This window comes from Trichomycterus rosablanca, chromosome 13, assembly GCF_030014385.1.
Source record: "Trichomycterus rosablanca isolate fTriRos1 chromosome 13, fTriRos1.hap1, whole genome shotgun sequence".
Taxonomy (NCBI): Eukaryota; Metazoa; Chordata; class Actinopteri; order Siluriformes; family Trichomycteridae; genus Trichomycterus; species Trichomycterus rosablanca.
The window spans coordinates 36,216,687-36,244,321 of NC_086000.1; the positions used below are offsets into that span (position 1 = coordinate 36,216,687).

A 27,635-nucleotide genomic window follows, 5' to 3' on the forward strand; every position below is an offset into this window, starting at 1 on the left:
ATTGTTCTGGCGTCTATGTGGCTGTTTGAGTCTCTGCAACCAGCAGAATAACACAATAACGGAGGTTGGCACCAGGGGGCGCTCTACTCTCACACAATTCATGATTAAGCAAGTGCTAAAGAAAACACTACAAAAACAATAATATTCCATAAAAAATAAGGAAAATTCTGCTCTAATTCTAATATATTACATTAGATATTAGATCTATAAAATAACAATTATAACTTGGCTACATGTAGCATGATTTTAGCATTGCTAATTTTCACCCATGAGCTGATTCTCCCCAATCACACAACTAGCGTGTCCAGACAGGTTTTAGGGTGGACAGCTCAGTTTTTCATGGCCTGGACGGACACGTCTTCATCCTCCTTTAGAACCGGACGCTTCTAACAATCATAATTAATTCCCCGTCATTGTCTTACAAACCACTGTCACGTTCTCCTTTTTGGGGGGGTTTGATGCCCTCCTTTTTGTTTTTGAGGTCTGATGCCCTCCTTGTTGGGGTCTGATGTTTTTCTTTATTGGGGTCTGATCTCGTCCTTTTTGGGGTCTGATCCCCTCCTGTTTGAGGTCTGGTGTTCTACTTTTGAGGATTTTATGTCTTTTGTTATGTATTTGGGGTCTGATGCCCTCCTTTTTGTTTTTGGGGTTTGATGCCCTTTTTTGGGAATCTGATGTTCTCCTTTTTGAGGTCTGATGTCCTCCTCTTTGGGCTCTGATTCTTCCTTTTTGGGGTTTGATGTCCTTTTTGGGGTCTGATATTTGTATTTTTGGGGGTCTGGTATCCTCCTTGTTGGGCGACTGATGCCCTCCTTTTTGTTTTTGGGGTCTGATGTCCTCCTTTTGAGGTCTGATGTCCTCGTTTTTGGGGTCTGATGCCCTCCTTTTTGGGGTCTGATGCCCTCCTTTTTGGGATTTGATGCCCTCCTTTTTGGGGTCTGATGTTTTCCTCTTCGATGTCTAATGTCCTCATTGTTGAGGTTATGGAAGTGACCATCCTACACAACAGTTACCAGCCTGGAAGGGTGATGGCTAGCATGTGCTTCCTCTAACACTACTTCATTTTAAACTGCAACATGTGCAATAGTTCATACAATCGCAACAATTTTGGGTATTTTGAGCTTTTAAACTGTGTACACAAGGGGGCAGTTTTTCCTATCAATTAAGTACATGTGAACACCGGCCGCACCTTTCACTCGGTGCATAAACAATTATAGAACTATATTATTATATTGTTAATATAGATTTAATCCAAACACCAGTCTAGACGACCTCCAGATGAAGTGCAGTGTATTTACAGTGTAATTACAGTATGGTTAATGTAGTATCATGTACATTTTGGCACATGTTTAGTTGCAACTTGTAAGCAATTGTGGTGTAAACATTATAACAAGTCCAAAAACTGTTACCATCATACAGCATAATTGGCATTAGCATATTAAAAACATAAAACATCCATAAACATTCTTAAAATCTTATTAATAATTATCATCTCCTTAATAAAATATTAAATTCTTAAAACATTCGTGTCCAGAAGATGCCGCGTGTGGAGAGCAGTGGGGATTAGTGTAAACCTGGCAACCCGTCAGTTCACCAACAGTCACAAACCTCAATGCCAACCAGTCTGCATCAGATATGGCAACCGTGCTCTGGGCTCCCCCAAAAGTGTTCATGGTTGGTGGTGAGCAGAAGAACCTGGTGTTAATCATGAGTCCCGAGCTCATTTGTCCATATTAAAGAGGACACGCGGAATATCCCACAGATCCATGTGTGGCAGGACCAGCAGAAGAAAGACCAGGAGCCACATGATAAGCAGCAGGTCCATGTCTGATAACAGCGGCTGATACGTGTTATCTGTTCTCTGTTTACAGCTGCTCACCTTCCTGTTACACTTCACACACACACTGCAAACACACAAACACAGCCTTATTATTATTATTATTATTATTATTATTATTATTTCTTATTTACTTCAAATTACCCCCCAAATCATCATTATTATTATACATATTATTATTAGAAGTATATCATATTATACTATACATATTTAAATATTATTATGACTATCACACTATTATTATTATTTTATTAATATTATTATTATTACTAGCATCATTTGATTATTATTGTTATTATGTGTGTGTATGTGTGTGTGTGTGTGTGGGGGGGGGTTACAGCTATGATACTGCTGCTGTAATGACAATTCCATCTGGGTCATTAAAGGTCAGTCTGTCTGATGGTGCTGGTGTTGGCAGTGTTGATGGTAGTGATGGTGGTGTTGGCAGTGTTGATGGTAGTGATGGTGGTGTTGGCAGTGTTGATGGTAGTGATGGTGGTGTTGGCTGTGTTGATGGTAGTGATGGTGGTGTTGGGTTGGCTGTGTTGATGGTAGTGATGGTGGTGTTGGCTGTGTTGATGGTAGTGATGGTGGTGTTGGCAGTAGTGATGGTGGTGTTGGCTGTGTTGATGGTAGTGATGGTGGTGCTAGTGTTGGTGGTAGTGATGGTGGTGTTGGCAGTATTAGTGGTAGTGATGGTGGTTCTGGTTTTGGCTGTGTTGGTGGTGTTGGCAGTGTTGGCGGTAGTGATGGTGGTTCTGGTTTTGGCTGTGTTGGTGGTGTTGGCAGTGTTGGTGGTAGTGATGGTGGTGCTAGTGTTGGTGGTAGTGATGGTGGTGCTGGTGTTGGCTGTGTTTGTGGTGTTGGCAGTGTTGGTGGTAGTGATGGTGTTGGCATTGTTGGTGGTAGTGATGTTGGTGTTGGCAGTGTTAATGGTGAAGGTGTTGGCAGTGTTAATAGTGAAGGCGTTGGCAGTGTTGGTTGTACTGATGGTGCTTTTGGTGTTGGCAGTGTTGGTGGTTGTGATAGTATTGATGCTAGTGTTGGTGGTAGTGATGGTGGTAGTGATGGTACTTTTGGTGTTGGTAGTGTTAATGACAGTGATGGTGCTTTTGGTGTTGGCAGTGTTGGTGGTAAGGATGGTGGTGCTGGTGTTACCAGTGCTGGTGGTAGTGATGGTAGTGTTGGCAGTGTTGGTGGTGCTGGTGTTGGTGGTGTTGGCAGTGTTGGTGGTAGTGATGATGGTGCTGGTGTTGGCAGTGCTGGTGGTAATGATAGTGATCCTAGTGTTGGCAGTGTTAATGGTGCTGGTGTTGGCAGTGTTGATGGTAGTGATGGTGTTGTTGGTGGTAGTGATGGTGGTGCTAGTGTTGGCAGTTTAATGGTAGTGATGATGGTGCTAGTGTTGGCAGTGTTGTGGTAGTGATGATGGTACTTTTGGTGTTAACAGTGTTTGTGGTGTTAATGGTGGTGTTGGCAGTGTTAGTGGTAGTGATGGTGCTTTTGGTGTTGGAGTGTTAGTGGAAGTGCTGGTGGTAGTGATGGTACTTTTGGTGTTAACAGTGTTTGTGGTGTTAATGGTGTTAATGGAAAATAAGAGAAACAGCAGAGGGAGCGAGATATAATCAGTGCCACGCCCGCTGGCCTCACGCTGACAGTAAACACAGGTGATATGATGACGACTAGAGTGAGAAGACTATTCAGTAACACACAGCTCTGTAGGAACGCCTGCAGGCCGACCCGAGTCCCTGCGCCCCGTCTGAATTTGCCTGCTCGGTGCCGTGGAGATTTGCATGAGCTTTGACTGTGTGAGAGGGTTAATGGTTTTGGGTTGGGCTCTGAACACCGAGCTCTGAGCGATGATTCGTACCTCTCGTCGTGTTTCGGGATCGCTGCTGGGCTTACCCCGTTTTCTTTCTGCTCGGGAAAGAGAAAATACATTTGTGAGAACAACAACAGACTTTATTCGTGTAAAATCAAAAACCACTTTTATTAAATATGATTCATAAAAGTTCGGACACGTCCGGTTTAATTCCATCAATATTACATATTTTTTTTATTAGTTCTATTTCATTGCTTGATATTATTTTATCAAACAACTACAGTTGGACCGTCTGGTCTAGTCGTAGCCTAGTGGTTAAGGTACTGGACTAGTAAGCACAAGGTGGCTGATCAAACCCCACTACTGCCAGGTTGCCACTGTTGGACCCTTGAGCAAGGCCCTTCACCGTAAATCACTTTGGCTTCGGCTGTAAACAACTACAGTTCAAGTCATCCAGGATTCTGCTTTAAATAAGCAGATTTATATTAATCTCATCTTCTATTCACTTCTTCTAATGAGGCCTCGCAGCAAAAATTATATTACTGATTCACTACATGGCCACAAGTACAGTGTATCACAAAAGTGAGTACACCCCTCACATTTCTGCAAATATTTCATTATATCTTTTTATGGGAAAACACTATAGACATGAAACTTGGATATAACTTAGAGTAGTCAGTGTACAGCTTGTATAGCAGTGTAGATTTACTGTCTTCTGAAAATAACTCAACACACAGCCATTAATGTCTAAATAGCTGCAACATAAGTGAGTACACCCCATAGTGAACATGTCCAAATTGTGCCCAGTGTCAATATTTTGTGTGACCACCATTATTATCCAGCACTGCCTTAACCCTCCTGGGCATGGAGTTCACCAGAGCTGCACAGGTTGCTACTGGAATCCTCTTCCACTCCTCCATGATGACATCACGGAGCTGGTGGATGTTAGACACCTTGAACTCCTCCACCTTCCACTTGAGGATGCGCCACAGGTGCTCAATTGGGTTTAGTCCATCACCTTTACCTTCAGCTTCCTCAGCAAGGCAGTTGTCATCTTGGAGGTTGTGTTTGGGGTCGTTATCCTGTTGGAAAACTGCCATGAGGCCCAGTTTTCGAAGGGAGGGGATCATGCTCTGTTTCAGAATGTCACAGTACATGTTGAAATTCATGTTTCCCTCAATGAACTGCAGCTCCCCAGTGCCAGCAACACTCATGCAGCCCAAGACCATGATGCTACCACCACCATGCTTGACTGTAGGCAAGATACAGTTGTCTTGGTACTTCTCACCAGGGCGCCGCCACACATGCTGGACACCATCTGAGCCAAACAAGTTTATCTTGGTCTCGTCAGACCACAGGGCATTCCAGTAATCCATGTTCTTGGACTGCTTGTCTTCAGCAAACTGTTTGCGGGCTTTCTTGTGCGTCAGCTTCCTTCTGGGATGACGACCATGCAGACCGAGTTGATGCAGTGTGCGGCGTATGGTCTGAGCACTGACAGGCTGACCTCCCACGTCTTCAACCTCTGCAGCAATGCTGGCAGCACTCATGTGTCTATTTTTTAAAGCCAACCTCTGGATATGACGCCGAACACGTGGACTCGACTTCTTTGGTCGACCCTGGCGAAGCCTGTTCCGAGTGGAACCTGTCCTGGAAAACCGCTGTATGACCTTGGCCACCATGCTGTAGCTCAGTTTCAGGGTGTTAGCAATCTTCTTATAGCCCAGGCCATCTTTGTGGAGAGCAACAATTCTATTTCTCACATGCTCAGAGAGTTCTTTGCCATGAGGTGCCATGTTGAATATCCAGTGGCCAGTATGAGAGAATTGTACCCAAAACACCAAATTTAACAGCCCTGCTCCCCATTTACACCTGGGACCTTGACACATGACACCAGGGAGGGACAACGACACATTTGGGCACAATTTGGACATGTTCACTGTGGGGTGTACTCACTTATGTTGCAGCTATTTAGACATTAATGGCTGTGTGTTGAGTTATTTTCAGAAGACAGAAAATCTACACTGCTATACAAGTTGTACACTGACTACTCTAAGTTATATCCAAGTTTCATGTCTATAGTGTTGTCCCATGAAAAGATATAATGAAATATTTGCAGAAATGTGAGGGGTGTACTCACTTTTGTGATACACTGTATATAGACGCTCGACCATTACATCAATATGAGCTTGTCGGACGTCCAAATAAAAAAAATTATAAGTATTGATGAAGTTTAGCCACACAAACTTGTCCAATCATGTCATTATAGACCAGACTTGTCCTTAAACTGTTGCTGCGTAGTCATAGGCTAGCGAAAGTGTCCATGAAAACTCCTGTCCACTATGGAAAGCACCCACAATGGGCACAGAGATCTCAGAACTGGACGTAGGAGCAGCGGAGGAAGGTTGACTGGTCAAATGATTACTGCTTTGTCCAAGTTCATGTAGGCCACCAGAGGCATGTTTATTATTTACCCATGCAAGTGTGAAGGACCTTTTCCACAAAAGAAACCCAAGTCCGTGCTCACCCCGGATGGCTGTTGAGCTTTCTGACAGCATCTTCCAGTTGATTGTTAAGACAAAAAGAGTATTACCCAAACTGCACCAATTTTTACTGTTAAACTATTTCATTTCGGACTATTTTGGACGTTACATCGTCATTGTTAAATGTATTGCACCTTATGGACAGTGGTGTCCTAATGGGTAGAGCTTTGAGCTATCAACTGAAAAGTTCGAATCCCAGCTTTGCCATGCAACCACTGTTGGGCCCTTGAGTAGAGCCCTTAACCCTGTCTGCTCCAGGAGGGCCGCACAACGGCTGACCCTGTGCTCTGACCCCAGCTTCCAAACAGATTAAAAAAGAAAGAATTTCGTTGTACTGTACACATGTATATGTATAAGCATTCTATATTCCTTTACTTGAATTTTACAAGCTCTTGCTTTAAGGTATATTGTGTTAAGAGAAAATTACAGAAAATATTGAAACATTAAGATGAATTCTGTGTTTTCATTACTTTGGGTAAATTATTTAATTTGAGCGCACACATAAACCTCTTTATAATAATAAATAAGTTATTAGATTAATCGATCAATCGGAAAAATAATACATTATTCGATTAAAAAAAATCATTAAGTGCAGCCCTATATTCATTTATAAAGTCGCTATAGTATAAAGCGTCCACTAAATGCCATAAATGTATAACCACGCATTCGCTAATGATCTAAAACTTGAAGTAAAATACTGTATACAATATTAGGGACAAACAGTGTAACAGGTGTAAATACTTTCATACTTTCCCCCTCGCACCTCGTCTTTGTTATCATTCGGGGTGCATATATGTCAGTGTAGCCTCACAAAGAATTATACAAATAAAAAAGAGATGCATTACAGTAAATAACAAACCATTTTTTAACAAAATCATATTAAATTATTCCTAATATCTACAATATTTGTGGGACTATATACGTATATATGACAGTGCTTGAGTTACGAGGGTTCGAATCCTGGGGCGTTACATGAACCTTGAACCTTTTTTTTTTTTCTCCCAATCGAGTCGTATCCAATTACCCGATTGCATTACACTTCCTCTCTACTGATGCTGATCCCCACTTCAGATTGAGGAGAGCGAGACCATATGGCGAGTTCATATGCAGATCAGCTTTGTGTACGGAGAGCCACACCCTGATCAGCATTATTCCTTTAGTGTGCAGACGCCATCAGTCAGCCAGGAGAGGTCGACATTGCATCGGTTATGAGGAACCCTCCGGCTCCCACCCTGTATGAACAAGCCAATCGCTGTTCATATAGCTGCCCAGCCCAGATAGATGGCAGAGCTGAGATTCGAACCGACGAGTTTGAAATGTCAGCTCTGGTGTGTTAGCATGTTTTAGAACCTTATCATTTGTGCTATAAAAGTGATTCTTGGGAATTAAGTTCCTCACCTGCATGATACAAACAGTGACATAACCGGTCCAGATTTGGACTCTGGACATTTTTAAAGACCTGGAAAACGTTTTTTTCTGCTTATAAAAACACCCAAATGTGTCTGTTCCTCTTTAATGGCACAAACCTTTTCCTGCTTCGCTTCGGGCACCTTTTGCACCTCCAGATTTGTGGATGGCTGTTTTTTATCTCCAGTGCTTTCACTGACGGCTTCTTCCGTTTTAGGACTGTGAAGGAAACACATCATCTTACAGTCAGTTCATCTGTTAAGTTCCTCTATCACAGATTAAACACTCGTCTCAGTAAAAACTGTCTGATTAAAAATCACTTATAATTTTCTTCTACCCCGAACGAGGTCTTTCAACCCAGACATGCTGCGTCCATTTGTCCTTTCTGATTACTGTCATGAACAATACACTGTTTTTTATTTTCTTTATAAGCAGAAATTCTTATTTGTTCTTTTTGAAGGAACCATTTGCAGTCTGATTCACATCTACTGAATCAAATAACTGAGAGTCATTTGGAAGAAGAATCGACTCCCTGAATCCCAGGCACTAATGGCTAGGAGTCTTTGAACTTCCAGATAAACTCATTTTGTTTGAACAAGAACCAGTTTAATACAAATGTTTAATTAACCCAAGATAACCAGAAAGTCCGGCTCTGTATGAGCCTCCACGGTTTAAAATGAGACGTTAAATGTGGCCAGAAGTATATAGATGCCTGACCATTCCATCAATATGAGCTTGATGGGCATCCACTTTTAAAATGATAACAAAAACCTCATCAAGTCACGTCATTATAGACCAGACTTGTCCTGGAAGGTGAGAAGACCTTCCTTAAACTGTTGCTGCGTAGTCATAGGCCAGTCAAATTGCCCATGCTAACTCCTGTCCACCATGGAAAGCGTGGGCACAGAGACATCGGAACTGGACGTAAGAGCAACGGAGGAAGGTCGACTGGTCAAACAATTACTGTTTTCCCCAAGATCAGGTAGACTACATGATGCAAGTTCATTGTTTAACTATGGAAAAGACGAACTGCTGGACGATCCACCTGGCAAAGTACAGAAGTTGATGGACCTGCTGGTAACGTCCAGGCAAATCTCATCTGATTCCACCCTCTGACCCTCCACCAACTGTCTGTTGAGCGCCATCGAGACTCAAACCTTAGTTTATACAGTCGTAGCCCAGTGGGTTAAGCATTGCTTTATCAATCAGAAGGTTGAGGGTTGGAATCCCAGCTCTGCCATGCAACTACTGTTGGGCCCTTGACCCTCTTGGCTCCAAGGATGTAGTACAATGGCTCAGACCCCCCAGTGGCTCTATCAATTGGAAGATTAAGGGTTGGGATCCCGGCTCTGCCATGCAACTACTGTTGGGCCTTTGACCCTCTCAGCTCCAGGGGCGCCGTACGATGGCTCACCCTGCGCTTACAACATGGACAAAAGTATCAGGACGCCCCTCCTAGTTAATGCTTCAGCCTCAACAGTTGCCAACAGGTGTAATAAATCAAAAAGAAAAAACAAAAAGAAAGAAAGAACAGAAAAAGAACATAGGAGAAAAAGAACATAAGAGAAGAAAAGAAAGAAAGAAAGAAAGAACATAAGAGAAGAAAAGAAAGAAAGAAAGAAAGAAAGAAAGAAAGAAAGAAAGAACATAAGAGAAGAAATGAAAGAAGGAAGAGAAAAAGAACATAAGAGAAAAAATGAAAGAAAGAAAAGAAAGAACAAAAGAAGAAATGAAAGAAAGAACAGAAAGAAAGAAACAAGAAAAAAGAAAGTAAGAAGAAAAGAAAGAAAGAAAGAAAGAAAGAACAAAAGAAGGAAAGAAAGAACAGAAAGAACAGATAGAACAAGAAAGAAAGAAATAAAGAAAGAACAAAAAGAAAAAAAAGAAAGAAGGAAAGAAAGAAAGAAAAAAAAAAAAAAAAAAAAGAAAGAACAAAAAGAAAGAAAAAGAAAGAAAATTTAAAAAAAAACTAAGGAAGAAAGAAAGAAAAAACAAGAAAGTAAGGAAGAAAGAAAGAACAGAACGGAACGGAAGAAAAAAAGAAAGAAAGAAAAGTAAGAAAAGGATTGAGTGATGAAGGGATGCAGTTAAAAGGTTCACTTGGAAAGGGAAAAAACTATTAAGTGTAAAAAGGGAGAAAGAGACGTGATGGATGAGAAGAGAAAAAAAAGAAAAGAAAAGAAGGAAGAAACTTTGTGACTTCACTCAACAGCTCTGGAATGGGCACAAATTCCCATACACAGACATACTTGAAAGCCTTGTGAGAAGCCTTCTAGCTGAAAACATGGAACGGGACGTCCAGTAAGCTCATGGTCAGGTGTCCTAATACTTTTGGCCTTATAGTGTGTATATAAGGCAAATAAAGATGATCCATCTGCTCTAAGTAGACCGTCTGGCCGGTGTAAAACATGTTCTGAATGTTTAAAAGGAAATGATGCTGTCTGAAGCAGGTTTATAAAGAATTACTAGTTTTGTTTAAAATGGTCAAACTTTGAACACATTTTTGGCAAAAGACTTCCTTTAATAGCAACAGAGGCGGAAGAGAATCAGGAGAATGTAACTGTTTATCCAATAAGAGAGAGAGAGAGAGAGAGAGAGAGAGAGAGTGAGATCAAGTTTTACCAGAATAGCAGAAAAATCCAAACATCATAAAGTACATTTAAGGTCATTTGCAGTGCTGCATGGCACGTCCGCTCGGTCAAGTCCTTCCAAAGAAAGAAAAACAACCCAGTTTCATTCTCTGCTCTACTTCTAATAATACCTTGGTGTGACCGCTTTTTTTCTGGCTGTGGGAACTGGAACAGGAGTCGGAGCCGGAGCCGGAGCTGGAGCAGGAGTCTCAGGCGATGCTGATATGGGGGCAGGAGGAGGAACGGATGCAGGAGCAGGTTTAGAAGCAGGAGACGCCTCCGGAGCAGAAGAAGGAGCCGGAACGGCGGCGGGAGAAGAATTATCCTGCTTTTTGTTTCTTTTATTCAGTTCGGAGACGTTGGCGGCCTGGTCCGTCTCCACCGCGCCCCAGTCTCCCGAGGGAGAGACCCATAACCCGAACGGGCTCTGCATGGGAGACTCGACGCCCCCCTCATCGACCTGCACACATCACGGATCGTGTTACAACCAAGAATGATCGTCTGTGTCTTTCATACATGCAAACACGGACGCCCAGCTAAACCAACGAGATTAAAGCTGATAACCTGCTAACGGCCCAGAGATCAAAACTACACTCATCCCAAACCAACAACCGGGAATATTCCATCAGTTCTCAACAATGATTTTTAATTATGCAAGAATGATTTTGATAATTGAGGGGTGACTGCTGGAGATTCATCATTCATCAATATTGCTTAATATTAAAATCACCCCAAATATTCAGTAAATTCAAATAAGTGCTCATTGTTGTTTAGAAATCTGTCAAATAAGTCAAAATGTGAAGTGGAAGAAGGAAGCACAGAAAGTTTAAGGGGAAAAGATAAAGACAAGAGGAAAAAGAAAGAAAAAATCCGGTTACTTTAAAATAAAGAAGAAACTTAAATAAGGACTAAAACAAAATGAGTGACGAAAAAGGTATAAAAGGGAAAATGATTCGATCAGAAGGGAAAAAAATCTATTACGTCTAAAAGGGGGAAAGAGACGAACGATGAAAGGAAAGAATGAGGTTTATTTAAAAGAATGAAGGGAGAATAAAAGGAAGAAATGAAAAATAAATGGGAGTGAAGAAGGGGTGAAATAAAAAAGGAGAAAAGAAAAAGGAAGGAACTGAGGAAGGGACGAAATGAAAAATTAAAGAAAAAGAAAAGCAGATTAAAAGAATAAAGATTATAAGAAGGGAAGAAATAAGGAAATACACTGGGTAGGTAAGAGTGAAGGATAAAAGAGTCAGGAGGGATAAAAGGGAAAATGAATGCAAGAGAAGGAAGGAAGGGACATAAAGAAAGAAAAAAGGAGAAGGAAGGAATTGAGTTAGGGCTGAAATGAAAAATTCAACAAAAAGAAATGCAGATAGAAGAATAAAGAATATAAGAAGGAAATAAATGAGGAAAGACACTAAGTAGGTCAGGATGAAGGAAGAAATGGATGTAAGGGAAAAATGGATGGGAGAAAAGAAAGAAAGGAAAAGAAAGAAATGTGTAACAAACAAAGGTACAAAGGAAGGAAGGAAAATAAAGAAAAAAAGAAAAAAGAAAGAAAGAAAGAAATGAGGGACAAACAAAGGTACAAAGGAACAAGGGAAAGAAGGAAAAAAAGGAAGGAAAAAAAGGGTGGAACAAACAAAGGAAGGAAGGAAAATAAAAAAAATGAAAAACAAAGAAAGTAGGAACGAACTAACAAAGGAAGGAAAATAAAGAAAAAGAAACTAAAAGAAAGAAATGAGTGAGAAAGAAGGGATGCAGGAAAAAGGTTCACTTGGAAGGAAAAAAAAATATTACGTGTTAAAGAAAGAAAGAGATAAATGATGGAGGAGAAGGAAGAAAAGAAGGAATAAAGTTTGTGTGATGGTTGGAGTAAAAAGAGGGGAAGAAAGAAACAACGACAGAAGAAAAAAGCAGACCAACAGGAAAGTGAACTTCAGTTAATCCAGCTCACCAGCATCAGCATCAATCACAATTACACAAGTAACGAGTTACTGATGGAATAAACAGTTCTTGGTCAGAGATTCAAAATTAGGAACCCAGTGAATCCCTAAAACCACTAATAATACTGATAGGTAATAATAATACTGATGGGTATTAAGAGTATCACTGCAGTAGAAGACAGTGATGGAAAAGATCATCCAACATGCAAAGATCTGGTGCATTAATCCTGATTTACTTCCTGGACTAGATCAATATGTTTGTCCCACAGCATGCACCGAAAGTTAGTTTCCTCCACGCTCATGCCCAAGTACACAAAGCCCTGAAGTGAACCATATCCAGCCAGACTACGTTCCTCCACAAACCAGAGATAAAGACGTTATTGTTCCTACTACTTCCCGATAGTCCAGTTTTTTACACATGCACAACCTCCTGTCTGTCCTCTTTAAATGACCCTAATTACGGTACGGTAGTCACCTTATCCTGCGACGATTGCTCCGTGAGGGCAGGTTGCGCCGGTGCAGGCTGCAGAGGAGTCACGCTGAGAGCCAGCCGGAGCTCCGCACGGTTCCTGTCCATCCTGTCAAGAGCCGGAAACGTCTTCGAGTCCTCCTGTTCTTCATTCTCATCGTCAGTGAAAAGGCCGGACCTTTCAGGGAACGATGGACTGGGGGGCTGCTCGTTTTCTTCAGCCGGAGGTTCAGGCTCGTCATCTCTGGCCTGGTCTTCCATGCTAGACGTAGATGGACTGAGGACCAGGTTATTTTCTTCAGCCACAAGTTCCAGCTTATCATCTCTGGGCTGGTCTTTCATGCTAGACAAAGACAAACTGAGGAGCTGCTCATTTTCTTCAGCCACAGGTTCTGGATCTTTGTCTCTGGGCTGGTCTTCCATGCTCTTGGTAAATAGTGGACTAAGAACCTGTTGAGGTTCTTCAGCCACAGGTTCTGGCTCTTTGTCTCTGAGCTGGTCTTCCATGCTAGACGTAGACAGACTGAGTAACAGCTCACTTTCTTCAGCCTTAGGTTCTGGTTTGGTAAGGGTTGAGGGACTGGGAGGTTGGGTATTGGTCTGGGGCTCATCCGTATGGATGATGGCATCTTGATGCCCTTCTTCAATCACAATTGGTTTATTCTCAAGCCCATTCAGGGAATCGTCCAACATGCTTGCTGTGGCTACCAGCTGACTTGGTTCTTCATGGCCGATGATGTTCTCGCCATCTTCGGGAAATGGATCAGACTGGTTCTTTAGGTTTTCAGACACTATCGGTTTGCTAACACTGGTCTCTTCAAGTTTGTCATCTTTCTGGTTGATTTCACCAAGATCTTCCAATACTGGCTCTTGAATCCTGTCCGGAATCCCAATACTAGAAGGTTGCTCTACTTCCACCTGAATCTCTGCCTCAGTTTCAGCTGTTCCTGACCTTTCAGAGATTTCAGGACGTTCGGTAAATATCTGCTCTGCTTCATCTTTCTGGATTACGGAATCGATTTCTGCAGTTCCAGGCTGACTGGTGTTTGTGGAGATCAGAGGATCAGATGAGGTCTGCGGAAGCTCAAGCTCAGTACAGACCTCATCTGTTTCATGTCCTGGTTCTAGATAGTCCAGCTCTGGCTCTGGAGAATATTCCAGTTGGTCCTGCATGATCTGATCGATGTCGTCAATCTCCTTGAGACTTGGAAGTTTCTCTGCGTAGTCTTCATGTGGGTCGACATCCTTTGCGCTCGTATCAGCACCGAAACAATCTGAAATAGATGTTTCTTCAGGATAAGCTTCTTCATCCAGCTCTGCACAAAGATCATCAGTGTCCTCTTCACTTCCGGATATGGAAATCCTCTCGTACTGAACAACATGATACTCCGCGTCATCGTCGAACACTGACGTGTTATTTGCTTCGGTTGAGACTTCAGCGCCGGACGCTTCTTCAAATCGTTCAGCCTGATCCTGTGAGGCATCTTCCTCAAGAGGAAGTTCTGGAGGAGCCTCGCTAACATCGTCTGTCTGGGTTGTGAGGATGCCCTCCTTCTGGTCAGGAAAGAATCCAGAGTCGTAGTCACCGTAGGATGGTGTGGGTTTGCTCATTTGCGGATTCTCAGGACTGGTTTCCTGTACGTTCGACTTGTTAGTGAGATCCTCACTGGGCAGATCACTGGGAGACTCGTCCTCTTTGAGATCTAGGATGTACCTATAGGCATCCTCTTCCTCAGAAAGTAAGGCGGAAGGTTCTAAGCTGAGCGAGAAGTTTCCGTCATCAACGAATGATTCCTGCGAGACTATCTCTGAATCCAGCGGTGACCCCAGTGAGGTCAGATCACCGGGCGAGGAGACATCCTTCAGAGAGTCCACGCTGCAGGATTGAGGGACTTTGCTGGCCGTGTCGGCCCATGAGTCTGCAGAATCCACGGCAGAGTCGATCAGAGATTGAGGCTGAGAAGAGCTGGGACTGGAAGACGCCTCTTTCTTCAGGCTTAGGGGTCGACTCAAGGGATGAGTTTCGGTAATACTGGGGCTTGAACCCATCGAAGAGTCCTCGCTGTCCCACGGCCTGTCCTCGCTGACTCTGGTCCGTACGGGGGGGCGTTTGCGTTCTCGCTCTTCAGCCACTGAGCTGATAAAGATCTTCGGCGGAGGTTGAACCCAGTCCCTTTTCACCACTGACTTTTCCCTCTTTCTCTGATTTCCAGTCCTAAACGGAGGCTCGGTCGAACGCGGACTGACCTTACTCCTCTCCCGGAAATCCGAAGGCTCGTCCTTCAGGAAACAGCAACCAAACAGCAGATAAATCATATCTTTAACATGTCAAAAATATTTATAATCCTGCGAATCACATCCGCAGGTTCCTACCTCCTCGATGCCTGGGAAGTGCTCCAGGAACTGGGAAACGTACGTCATTATGGACTGCTGGTCGGGCGGACTCAGAGTCACGTCTGTGGAGATGAAGGAAAACCAGTTAAAGCTAACCTAGCTGGTTACGTTCATACCAGAGGTACAAATCTTTCCAGTTCCTTTTAACCGATAACCAAACGTCATCAGCTGGTGGTTAACTAATGGCTTAAATTGTGTTTAGTCATGATTGTAAGTCGCTCTGAATAAAAGTGTCCACTAAATACCTGAGATATTTCATGTTTTATCTGCTCAACTACATTTCATTTATTAATAAACATCCATTCCTGCATTTCAGACCTGCAACACATTCCAAAAAAAACTGGGATGGGGGCAATTTGGGGCTAGTAATGAGGTAAGAAAGCTAAATAATGATGTGATTTTAAACAGGTGATTGTGATCATGGTTTAGTACAAAAGCAGCATCCAGGAAAGGCTGAGAGTCTCTGATGAGAAAAGATGATCAGAGGATCCAGTTTGTCCACAAATGTGTGAGAAAATGATTGAAATGTTTAAAAACAATGAACCTCGAAGAAAGATTGGAAGGGATTTGCATGTTCTCCCTCTACAGTGCAGAATATCATTAAACCATTCAAGGAATCGGGAGGAATTTCAGTGTGTAAAGGTCAAGGGTGCAAGCTTAACCTGAACGCTCGTGATCTTCCATCCCTCAGACGGCGCCGCATCAAGAACCTCCACTCAACACTAGCTGATATAACCACATGGGTGAGGGATTAGTTTATCAAACCTTTATCAGCTCTACAATACAGAGTTACTGCACAAATCATACTGAACACTTTACTGTGCAAAAAAGAAGCCTCATGTTAACCATGTCCAGAAGAGGCGTCGACTTCTCTGGGCTCTGAGGCATCTAGGATGGACCATCACACAGTGGAAATGTGTATTGTGGTCAGATGTTTTGGAAAAAATGGACGTTGTGTGCTCCGGACCAAAGATGAAAAGGATCATCCAGACTGTTATCAGCAACAAGTCCGAAAGCCAGAGTCTGTCATGGTATGGGGGTGTGTCAGTACCAGGGTCTGTCATGGTATGGGGGCGTGTCAATACCAGGGTCTGTCATGGTATGGGGGCGTGTCAGTGCCCTTGGTAAAGGTCATTTACACTCTGTGATGCAGCATTAATACAGAAAAGTACACTGAGATCTTAGAGCAACATGTGCTGCCTTCAAGACGTCGTCTTTTCCAGGGACGTCCAGCATTTTTCAACAAGACGATGCAAAACCACCTGCTGCACACATTACAAAGGCGTGGCTGAGGAAGAAGAGGGTACGGGTACTGGACCGACCTGCCTGCAGTCCTGATCTGTCCCCAATAGAGAACGTGTGGAGAATTTTGACCCCCCGTACTGCTGCACATCTTAAGACGTGTTTGCAGGAAGAACGAGACAAAATAAAAGCTGAAACACTAAATCACTTGGTCTCCTCGGTGCCAAAACCTCTTTTAAGTGGTGAAAAGGAACGGCAACATTACAAAGTGGTAAATGCTTTACTGTCCCAACTTTTTTTGGAATGTGTTGCAGGTCTGAAATGCAGGAATGGATGTTTATTGTTTATTAATAATTGAAATGAAGTTGAGCAGATAAAACATGAAATATCTCAGGTTCATCCTGTCTGACATCAAATAAAAGTCAAAGTCAATGTAAGAAACTCTGTGTTTTTATTTTATTTGTATTTTCCATACTGTCCCAACTTTTTCTGATTTGATCCTGTTTTTTGTTTCTGTTATTTTGGTCACTGCTTTTATTTGTGATTGTCCAATATTGTTCTACCTTGGTCAGGAATTTTGCACTTGGGTTCATTTTCCATTAGTAGCGAGAGGCATTGTCCCCAAAACTCCTCTTACTATCTGGTAAATGCTGGGTTGGATCTTTTACCCCTCTACCTGGCAAAACTAATAGAGAAATCAAGACAGACCCCATTTTTAAGTGCAATCCAGATATTTTTGACAGGGTTTTTACTTTACTCAACACCAGTTTTGTGTCGTCTGTATTTTTCGTTTAATTAGGCCAAACAACGAGCTAATAAACACTTCACCGAGCTTCATATCAACATGTCGTAATGCTTTATTTACAATAAACAGTGTGGCGTAGCTAACTAAACACGCTAATCATATCGAATAGAGGTGCGGACTCCATACTGACACCAAACAGCTTCCTTTGGCATTTTTATTGCGCAACAGTTCCGTCATTAAATGTTTAAATAATAATTAACAAGCATCAGGGATTTTTTCTCTATTTTATTTATGCATTTTCTCGCAATTTAGCGTAGTAAATTTTTCTTCCACTGGTGGGGGATCCCCGTTGGATTCGAGGTGGGTATACTGCTGCTCACGCCTCCTCCGACCCGCACGCAGCACACAGCGTTTGAAGACCTCACCCACATAGTCCGGTCATCCCGTCCTAGCAGAAGCGTGTCTGCTGCAGGCACTGCCAATTATGCCCGCTAGCGGAATATCCCACTGCGCCAACTGGACGCATCAAGCGTCAGGGATTTTAAAAGCATCGTATGTTTTCTGGCTGCTTCCAACTTAGTTCACACTACACGACTTTCAGTGTTCAGAGGTTCAGAGTGTTTAGCCCCGTGTTTATAGGACATTTAAAGAAGGATTTGTACCCACGTTTGTTAGCTTACTGCTGCGGCAAACTTATCATCGTAATGCTTCCACAATGATGTTTTTTCTACAATTCCAGTTCAGAAAAAGTTGGGACTATATGGAAAATGCAGGGAACAAAAATGGAGAGAAACAGTTTAGACCCAATGAACCTGAGATATTTCATGTTTTTGTCTGGCCAAGAAGAAGAAGAACACCTATTATTATTAATCATATATAAACATATACATGTGGAGTACCATGAAATTCTTTTTCAGTGTATCCTAGCTTGGTTGGAAGCTGGGGTCAGAGTGCAGAGTCTGCTATTGTACGGCACCCCTGGAGGAGACAGGGTTAAAAGCCTTGCTCAAGGGCCCAACAGTGGCCGCATTTAAACCAACAATCTTCAGACTGATAGAGCAAAGCTCTACTCACTAGGCTACCACTGTCCTTATGAATGAATAGTCCAGTATCTTCAGCGCTAAGCTACCACCAACCATAAATATCAACTTTATACACCTGTTAGCAATTGGGAGGCGTGTCCACATAATTTAGGCCATATAGTGTCTCTAAAAAGACAGGCGTATGGGACTGTAGTATTGAAGGGAAGAGTTGTCCTTACATTTCTACAAACAAATAGAGGAAACAGGCGGAATTCCACCAATCAGAGCGAAGACGTTGTGAGTGTGTGTGTACTCGCTGGCACAGGGTGCCCGGGTACCTTCAGGCTCCAGGAGTCGTGCGATGCCCAGGCTGTAATGCGCCGTCCTGAAGGCCTCCTCGATGTTCTCTCTGGGCGACTGGAGCATCGCTCTGCTCATGTCCACCAGACTCGGGTCGATGGACTTGATGACCGCCAGGAAAGCCAGACCGCTCGCCCAGCTTTTGCCGAAATCGTGGACGGCCACGCCGTACCTACAGATGGCGAGATGAACAGTCAGTTATGGACACACATGCACACACACACAGAGTTCCAGCTCCTGATTAAACAAAGAAGGCTTTACTTTTTGGTGCGCTTCTGGACCCACTGCAGGAGGGTCTTTATGGCTCTGCCGTGATCTCTGACGCTGACCGAGGGCTTCCTGTCGTCCGACGGCGTGCTGGACTGCGACACGTCCGAGTCCGAGCTGTTGGGGATGGACGAGAGGCTGGACGTAGACGGGAACTGGTTCCTTATGTTTCCCGTCAGCTCTTTGATCTGGAAGGAAAACGGACATCGTTTAGAGAAATGATCACATGACCCTTCGGAACGAAACGACCCTCGATCTGTAGGGCTGCTTTTATAGCATTAACGAGCAGCACCACTCTATGTCCGAGGAGCCAACGAGCGGCTTTAATACAGCTGGCATTGAGGGGCTGAACCCATAACCTTGCGGTTTCCGTTTTTATACAGACCATAATTTGTTGCATAAAGGGTGCATAATACTGAGATGTCGTTCAGTCTTGTAACATGGTAACGCTGTATGTTATGGTCCCTGAAGTTTTCATACTCGGATTAAAAGTTATTGTTTTGTAAACCGGTGTGATCCTCGACTCACACACCATATAAATAATAAAATTCTACAGTAATGAACGCAGCTCTGCTCCCACCGCCTCGTGAAACGCTCGCATTGCAGACGTTACACTTCACTGTTGGACTCTCCGTTTACGACACCTGCTTGACCGCTGACGTAAAACGAAGGATCGGGCTTAGTAAAGCCGATACCGATCAGTTAAAAAATGCCTTGATCGGGCCCGATTCCGATCTTTGAGATCAGATCGGGACATCCCTAGCTTAGACTAGACAATATACCGTCACAGTACTGTAAGTCGCTTTGGATAAGAGCGTCTGGTATGTAAATGTAACAGGGTCCTAAAGACCTCGGTTCTAGAGACCTGGGATCCTTCTCACCTCCCAAAAGCATGCAAAAGGTGGATTGGCTATTGTCAACTTCCTTGTAAACCACTTCATTAGAAAAGAGCTTTAAGTAAAAGAGGACGAGGACGGCCAACAACATAATGGATGGATTCAAAATGTTCTAAAGAAACAGAGCCTGCTTGGTCGGCATGAGTTGCAATCGACTTGAATGCATCTTTTTAGGGTCAGTTGTAGCCTAGTAGTTAAGGTACTGGACTAGTAATCAAAAGGGTGCTGGTTCAAACCCCACCACTGCCAGACTGCCACTGTTGGGCCCTTGAGCAAGGCCCTTAACCCTCAATTGCTTAGACCAGACAATATACCGTCACAGTACTGTACATCGCTTTGGATAAATGCCAAAAATGTAAATGTAACAGGGTCCTAGAGACCTCGGTTCTAGAGACGTGGGATCCTCTCACCTCCCAAAAGCATGCAAAAGGTGGATTGGCTGTTGTAAACTTCCTTGTGAACCACTTCATTAGAAAAGTTTTAGGGGCAGCTGTAGCCTAGCGGTTAAGGTACTGGAATAGTAATCAAAAGGTTGCTGGTTCAAGCCCCACCACTGCCAGATTGCCACTGTTGGGCCCTTGAGCAAGGCCCTGAACCCTCAGTTGCTTAGACAATATACTGTCACAGTACTGTACATCGCTTTGGATAATTGAAATGTAAATGTAGTCATATTAATAAAAATAATTCCATACACACTCCAAAAAAGTTGGGACGGAGGCGAGCACTCGTCTCTAAAAGCCCAATTCTTATACTTTTTAGAGAAAAGTCTGTTGACCGAGTATAGAGGGACAACCTAACATAGGCAGTGTGTATGCAGCTTCATATTTTCTTCATATACTGAATCCCTGACCGGTTTGTTTTGTGAACAGTCCTTACCACAATGATAGACCTCACAAAGAAGGATAGCCTATGTATCCCTGCTGACTATTAACTCCAGACCTCCACTCTTGACCGAGGAGGGCCGTGACTAACACACGCCCCTTCCGACACACGCGTAGGTTCATATGGAGATCCGTATCGGGCACGGAGAGTCACGCACTGATCTCCATTATCCCCCGTCTCTGTGCAGCACCATCGATCAGCCAGCAGAGGTCGTAAATGCAGCAGGTATGAGGAACCCCTACAGGCCTCCCTCCCCAGGACCAGGCAGTCGTCTGTGTAGGCGCCCGGCCGGCCGATAGCACATCCGAGATTCTCGAAGAGTTCTTTCTTTTTAACGTAACACAATGTTTATAGATCGACAGGAAAAAAACGTCGATTTTTAATCTGAGACCAGGGGCTGAATACTTTTATTAGCTTTTTTACACTTTATGAGGACGTAGCGAGAGAAAAGTGGGCGTGTCACTTAGTAAAATACGAGATAAATATAAGAGAGAGGTGACGTCACCTGGAAGAACAGGATGATGTTCCAGATGAGGCCGAGCACGATGGACGGGTTTCCGTCTGCAACGTCTGAGGCGTCGATGCTCACCAGCTTCACCTGAAACAAACACAGTCACTCAGATGGGGCTTTTCCACTCTCCTCTCACAATTTAGACATAGCCAGTCCCATCTTGCACTCAAGACCTTGGCTGGATCATCAGGTATTCCTATAGAGATGGACACACTATGCTCTCTGTATTCCTTCAACACTCGTCCAGTCTCGTCCAGCCTCCCTTTAATCAGACGTCATCAATTGTGTCTGCTGAGATGCAAACCCAAGAGCACTCACTATGGTGGTGGGTTCGCATTTAATACTGCCCCTTTATCTCCCAATTTAGTCATTTCCAGTTCCCAATTTTGAATCAGGAGTAGCTTGCACAACCTGCAATCTGATCAAGGAGAGTCGGATCACCACTCACCCTTTTGACACCTGTCCCATCTGTGGCCACTTTTTATCACCTGCTAGTGTCAGGTTCCCACACACAGAGACACGCTAAGCTCTGTTTTACCCCCCCACCCCCACACTCCACTAGACCAGCAGCAGCAGGAAGAGACCCGGTCCGACCTTCCCGCCCTCTTAAACACGCCCAATTATGTATGTGTGGACGCACAGCCAGGTGGGCAGCTCTCCTGGGATTAGAACCTGCCAGTTCAAGCGCTACACCGCTGTGAGACCCGTTTATGAATTAAAAACAGAACTCACATTCCGTTCCTCCAGGAATCTCAACACTCGGGCGATGTTATTGAGGCGGAAAATCCGATGTGACGACGGCTTGAATTCATGCAGCTGAAAAAGGTCAGAATGACAACAAGAACGTTCAGGTTTATATCAGTAATTCAGAAACTATAATAAATCTGCATTATCACACGTGATGCTCACCAGTCTGGATCCGGACAGCTCCTCCAACAGCGCCATCAGAACCCGTCCATCCTTGATGTCACGGAAAAGATCCTGCACCACCAGTGGAGGGTTACACTACAGGAACAGAAAAAAATGGAATAAACGGTATTAAATATACACCGATTAGGCATAACATTATGACCACCTTCCTAATATTGTGTTGGTCGACTGTACACGCCGTAAGAACATTACAAACACTGGTGTTAAATGGATCACAATGGACTGTAGATGCTTTAACATAGTTAACGATGTGGGTCGACATGACGTTACACGTGTTGCATCTAGAAATGGTTCATATTAAAACCCTGAGCGCCTGTTTTCAGTGGCAGGGTTACGAACAGGAGAAGATCCTCACTGTTACCAGATAATGTGAACAGACTCGTCATTTTAAATAACTGTCTGAAAGATGGGGAGCTGTTAACAACTCTATATATGCATTGGCAGACTTTCTAAAAATTACTTAGATTTAATAATTTTATCATCATTTTATTAATTGTTTATTGGTAAACATTTTCTTCCAATGAAAATGTGCATAACTGTTTAAATTTTGCTTAGTTATTTTTGCACACTATTAACCTCAATAAAAATTTTAATAGTGTGACATTCCTATTGAAGAGAACTCCGTTGGTTGCTCCGCTTTTATTCGTCCACCATGTTTGTTGTTGGTTTTTTTTGGTGAGAAAAGTCGTGCCGCACTGAATGCTGGGATTGCCCTCAGCACTGAGGAGGCGTCGGACGCTCCCTCGTCATTCGGTCAGATCATCACTCAGAATTAAGGCGCCTCAGTAGGAGCATTTTAAGGAACCTAAGAATTTAGACACGCCCTCTTCTCAGGAGTGTAGGATGACGTAAAATGCGTCTGTGTAGAGAGATCAGTAAAGAACAAAATGTCGTCAGTTAGGTGTGTCTAAACGTTTGACTAGTAGTGGACATGTAGTGGTTTTCGGTACAGGGAGGGAGACGTTAGCTGGCGTGCTGGTCGGTTGTGTCGCCTCAGCCCATTGGTTTGAACAGCCTGATGCTAACTCTGTTAGCTTAGTAAGCTAAAACTGCGTTGACGTAGTTGTGCGTCTAAATAATCCACCTCATGAGCTCCATGTCTTATTAGAATCCTCTCTACTGAGGCAGCTGATCAGGTAGGTATTAGGCAGCAAGGCAGCTCACCAGGCTTTCAGACAGACCCAACACGTCCGGGCTGGCGCTGCGTCTCATGCGCTAGCCCACCCACCACCGCTGACGAATACCAGACGGTGCTAACGAACTGGCCGGGCGCCCAACAGGTGTGATCAAGAGTGCATGGATGAGGGTTCGATTGGTTTCAATTGCTCTCTGCTGTGTGTGTGGGTGGTGCAAGCAGCGTCACCTGCAACCCATTTCCAGCACGTGAAAGCTGGAGCTCCAACATCTGCCGAGCACTCGCTGGCTTATTTAGCGTTTTTAAGTTGTGGAAACTTCGGAGGGTATTCGCGACGTCACTGGGAATTTTCCAGAGAGGAGAAAACAACGGAGACAAACGTGCGATTGTTAATTAGCAAATCGTGGCGCTGATGAGGAGCCAGACTCTCGAGCTGCACTACAGAGACGTATTGTACAGCTGAACAAAGCACTCATCGCCGCTAGCCTTCCGTCAGCGCAGCGCCGGGAGAATGAACGCCGGGGTTCTCGGCCCAGCGGACGATGGACGGGGGGAACAAAGGCGCAGGGTTTCAGCCAGACGCCGCGCTGCGAGTGTCATGCAAATGCGGGAGAAAGAACGAAAGAGAAAGTAACACGGGAACGAAAACAAACCTTCTCCAGATGCAGATTCATCCACCGTGTGAAGGTCCGCTTCTGAACCACCTCTCTCTCCACTGAAACACACACAGAGAAAAACAATCCAGTAAAACGACTTGAGTGACTCCCATTCTTAATCCATAGGGTTTAATATGATGTCGCCACCCTTTGCAGCTATAACAGCTTTAACTCTTCTGGGAAGGCTTTCCACAAGGTTTTGGAGTGTGTTTATGGGAATTTTTGACCATTCCTGTTCTGTCAGGTTGAGGTCAGGTTGACTGTGCAGGCCAGTCAAGTTCTTCCACACCAGACTGGCTCATCCACGTCTTTATGGACCTTGTGCTTTGTGCACTGGTGCGCAGTCATGTTGGAACAGGAAGGGACCATCCCCAAACTGTTCCCACAAAGTTGGGAGCATGAAATTGTCCAAAATCTCTTGGTATGCTGAGGCATTAAGAGTTCCTTTCACTGGAACTAAGGGGCCGAGCCCGACTCCTGAAAAACACCCCCACACCACAATCCCCCCCTCCAACACACTTTACACTCGGCACAATGCAGTCAGACAGGTACCGTTCCCCTGGCGACCGCCAAACACAGACTCGTCCATCGGATCGCCAGACGGAGAAGCGTGATTCGTCACTCCAGAGAACACGTCTCCACCGCTCTAGAGTCCAGTGGCGGCGTGCTTTACACCACTGCATCCGACACTTTGCATTGCGCTTGGTGATGTAAGGCTTGGATGCAGCTGCTCGGCCCATTCCATGAAGCTCTACACACTGTTCTTGAGCTGATCTGAAGGCCACATGAAGTTTGGCGGTCTGTAGTGATGGACTCTGCAGAAAGTTGGTGACCTCTGCGCACTATGTTCCTCAGCATCCGCTGACCCGCTCTGTCATTTTACGTGGTAACACTTGGTGGCTGAGTTGCTGTCGTTCCCAATCGCTTCCACTTTGTTATAATAGCACTGACAGTCGACTGTGGAATATTTAGTAGTGAGGAAAATTCACGACTGGACTTGTTGCACAGGTGGCATCACGGTACCACGTTTTTCTACCAGGTTTTATACACCTGTGGCCATGGAAGTGATTGAAACACCTGAATTCAATTATTTGGATGGGTGAGTGAATACTTTTGGCAATATAGTGTATAAAGGAATTCACATGCTTCCGACTTTGCAGCAACAGCTTAGGGAAGTCCCTTTTCTGTTCCGGCATGACTAGTAAGCTCTATAAAGACATGAAGAAAAGTTCGGCACCTCAGCCCCACTTAATAACTCTGGAATAAACTGGAATTTTGACTGAATAGGCACAAATTTCCACAGACACAGTTCACAGTCTTGTGAGAAGACCTCCCAGAAGAGCAGCTGATGTTCTAGCTGAAAAGATCACACAGCGGTAAAGAAGCTCCATTATCCTGGTCAGGGTTGCGGTGGGTCAATGGGTACAGGGCAGAAAAACCCTGTATGAAGACGTCAGACACAGATTTCTTAACGGACTCCAGTAACTCTGCTGGTTTTACACACTGGTTCACTGGTGTTAATGGAATGTGTTGATAATGAAGCGCAGACGCTCCTTACGGCTCCTCATTAAGATTCAGACCGGATGAATAAATAACTGGACTGGAACGAGTGGCTCCGCTGGGAAGCGCCACATCAAACAGATCCTCCCTCATTCATTATTCAAAGCAAGAAAAGCCAAAGAGGCTCGACTGACCGATCGATACGTCCGGTGTGAACGAGTGGGCATTACATTACAGCCCGAACTAAAGCACACACGTCAGACACACCGAGAAAAAAACTGTCCCAAAACTAAAGAAATGCTTTTAAATAGAAGGACAAATCTTTCAGCTTTGATCTTTATTCTTTGATATTTAATGTTTGATCTTTAATCTTTGATCTTTAATCTTTGATCTTTAATCTTTAATCTTTGATCTTTAATCTTTGATTGTTCCTACAAAGTATAATCCACTTTTGACTGTCAGTGTATTTATTTTTACTTTATTTATGCACTTTAACCTGATCAGGGTCACAGTGGGTACAATTTACCGGGCAAAAGGTGGTAAACACTTCGGGCAGGTTACCAGTCCTTCACATGGCACACACACACACACACACACACACACACACACACACACACACACACACACACCTAGGAGAAGGAAACCCACACAGAAACGAGGAGAACATGCAAACTCCACACAGAAAGAACCTACATTGCTCCATCTGGGAATCGAACCCAGGACCTTCACGCTGTGAGGCGACAGTGCTACCTGGTCACAAGAATGTAGACAACTGACCATGAGCTTGTTGGACATATGACTGCTTCTACTCTTCTGGAAAGGCTTTCCATAACATTTGGGAGTGTGTCTGTGGGAATCTAAGCAGGTACCTGGAGTATTAATCAGAAGGTTGCTGGTTTAAGCCACATCCCTGCCAAGCTGCCACTGTTGGGCACCTAAATGAGACCCTTAACCCTCAATTTTTACTCTGCATTCTGCAACACTTGTGAGTCACTTTGGATTAAAAAAAGCTCTGTTACCATGTTGGAAATATGAGATTGGTAGCCTAGTGGTTAAGGTACAGGACTAGTAATCGAAAGGTCGCTGGTTCAAGCCCCACCACTGCCAGGTTGCCACTGTTGGGCCCTTGAGCAAGGCCCTTAATCCTCAATTGCTTAGACAATATACTGTCACTGTACTGTAAGATGCTTTGGATAAAAGCTTCCGCTAAATGCCGAAAATGTAAATGTGAACTGTAGGAATGAGTCTGGCAATCGCAGATCCAATTCATCCCAGAACTGTGTCTTGAGGTCGAGGTCAGCACTCTGTGCAGCCCGCTGGACCTTCTTTAAACTGTTCCTACCGAAAACGCAGGGGTCCGTACAGATCTGGTCAGTGTACCTAACCTGGCACCAGCTCTTCCGGATGGAACCCTTCTATTTCTATCCGGGCTTGGGACCTGCACTGAGAGCACACCGACAAGTGCACCTATCAATGGCTGGACCGTTTCACCTCGGACATTAGCCAATCACGTCCATCCAGATGACCGATCTGTCGAGAGCACCTCTGACCCCGGATTCTAAGATCTCAGCAGTTGTAGGCGAGCGTACACCGATCAGGAACAACATTATGACCACCTTCCTAATATTGTGTTGGCCTCCGTTTTGCTGCCAAAACAGCCCTGACCCGTTGAGGCATGGACTCCACCAGACCCCTGAAGGTGTGCTGTGGTATCTGGCACCAAAATGTCAGCAGCAGATCCTTTAACTCCTGTAAGTTGTGAGGTGGGGCCTCCATGGATCGCACTTGTTTGTCCAGCACGTCCCACAGACGCTCGATTGGATTGAGATCTGGGGAATTTGGAGGCAAACTGGTTCTTGTGCTCCTCAGACCGTTCCTGAAGCATTTTAGCTTTGTGTCAGGGAGCATCATCCTGCTGAAAGAGGCCACAGCCATCAGGGAAGCGTCTCCATGAAAGGGTGAACATGGTCTGCATGCTTAGGTAGGTGCTACGTGTCAAAGTAACCTCCACATGGATGGTAGGATCCAAGGTTTCCCAGCAGAACGTCGCCCAAAGCATCACACTGCCTCCGCCGGCTCGCCTTCTTCCCATAGTGCATCCTGGTGCCGTGTGTTCCCCAAGTAAGTAACGCACAAGCACCCGGCCATCCACATGATGTAAAAGAAAACCTGATTCATCAGACCAGGCCACCTTCTTCCATTGCTCCGTGGTCCAGTTCTGATGCTCACGTGCCCATTGTTGCCACTTTCGGCGGTGGACAGGGGTCAGCATGGGCACCCTGACTGGTCTGCAGCTATGCAGCCCCATACACAACAACCTGCGCTGCTCTGTGTATTCTGACACCTTTCTATCAGAACCAGCATGAACTTCTTCAGCAGTTTGAGCTACAGGAGCTCGTCTGTCGGATCGGACCACACGGGCCAGCTAAAAGCATTAACGTCCA

At 44.3% G+C, this 27,635-nt stretch overlaps 1 protein-coding gene across 1 annotated transcript in view; it reads right to left on the reverse strand.

Annotated features, from left to right (window-relative positions):
• Positions 1–1,273: 1,273 nt before the first annotated feature.
• Positions 1,274–27,635, reverse strand: part of LOC134325080 (calmin-like) — a 53,827-nt gene continuing 27,465 nt past the window's right edge. Inside the window, exons 2-13 of the mRNA XM_063007108.1 lie at positions 23,689–23,750; positions 21,880–21,975; positions 21,703–21,786; positions 20,965–21,057; positions 18,676–18,869; positions 18,393–18,586; positions 15,025–15,107; positions 12,658–14,931; positions 10,371–10,699; positions 7,729–7,828; positions 3,708–3,754; positions 1,274–1,904 (exon numbers count right to left, since the gene is read on the reverse strand). Coding sequence (XP_062863178.1) covers positions 1,721–1,904; positions 3,708–3,754; positions 7,729–7,828; positions 10,371–10,699; positions 12,658–14,931; positions 15,025–15,107; positions 18,393–18,586; positions 18,676–18,869; positions 20,965–21,057; positions 21,703–21,786; positions 21,880–21,975; positions 23,689–23,750 — 3,740 coding nt within the window. The 3' untranslated portion in view covers positions 1,274–1,720. The remainder of the gene's footprint in view (positions 1,905–3,707; positions 3,755–7,728; positions 7,829–10,370; positions 10,700–12,657; positions 14,932–15,024; positions 15,108–18,392; positions 18,587–18,675; positions 18,870–20,964; positions 21,058–21,702; positions 21,787–21,879; positions 21,976–23,688; positions 23,751–27,635) is intronic.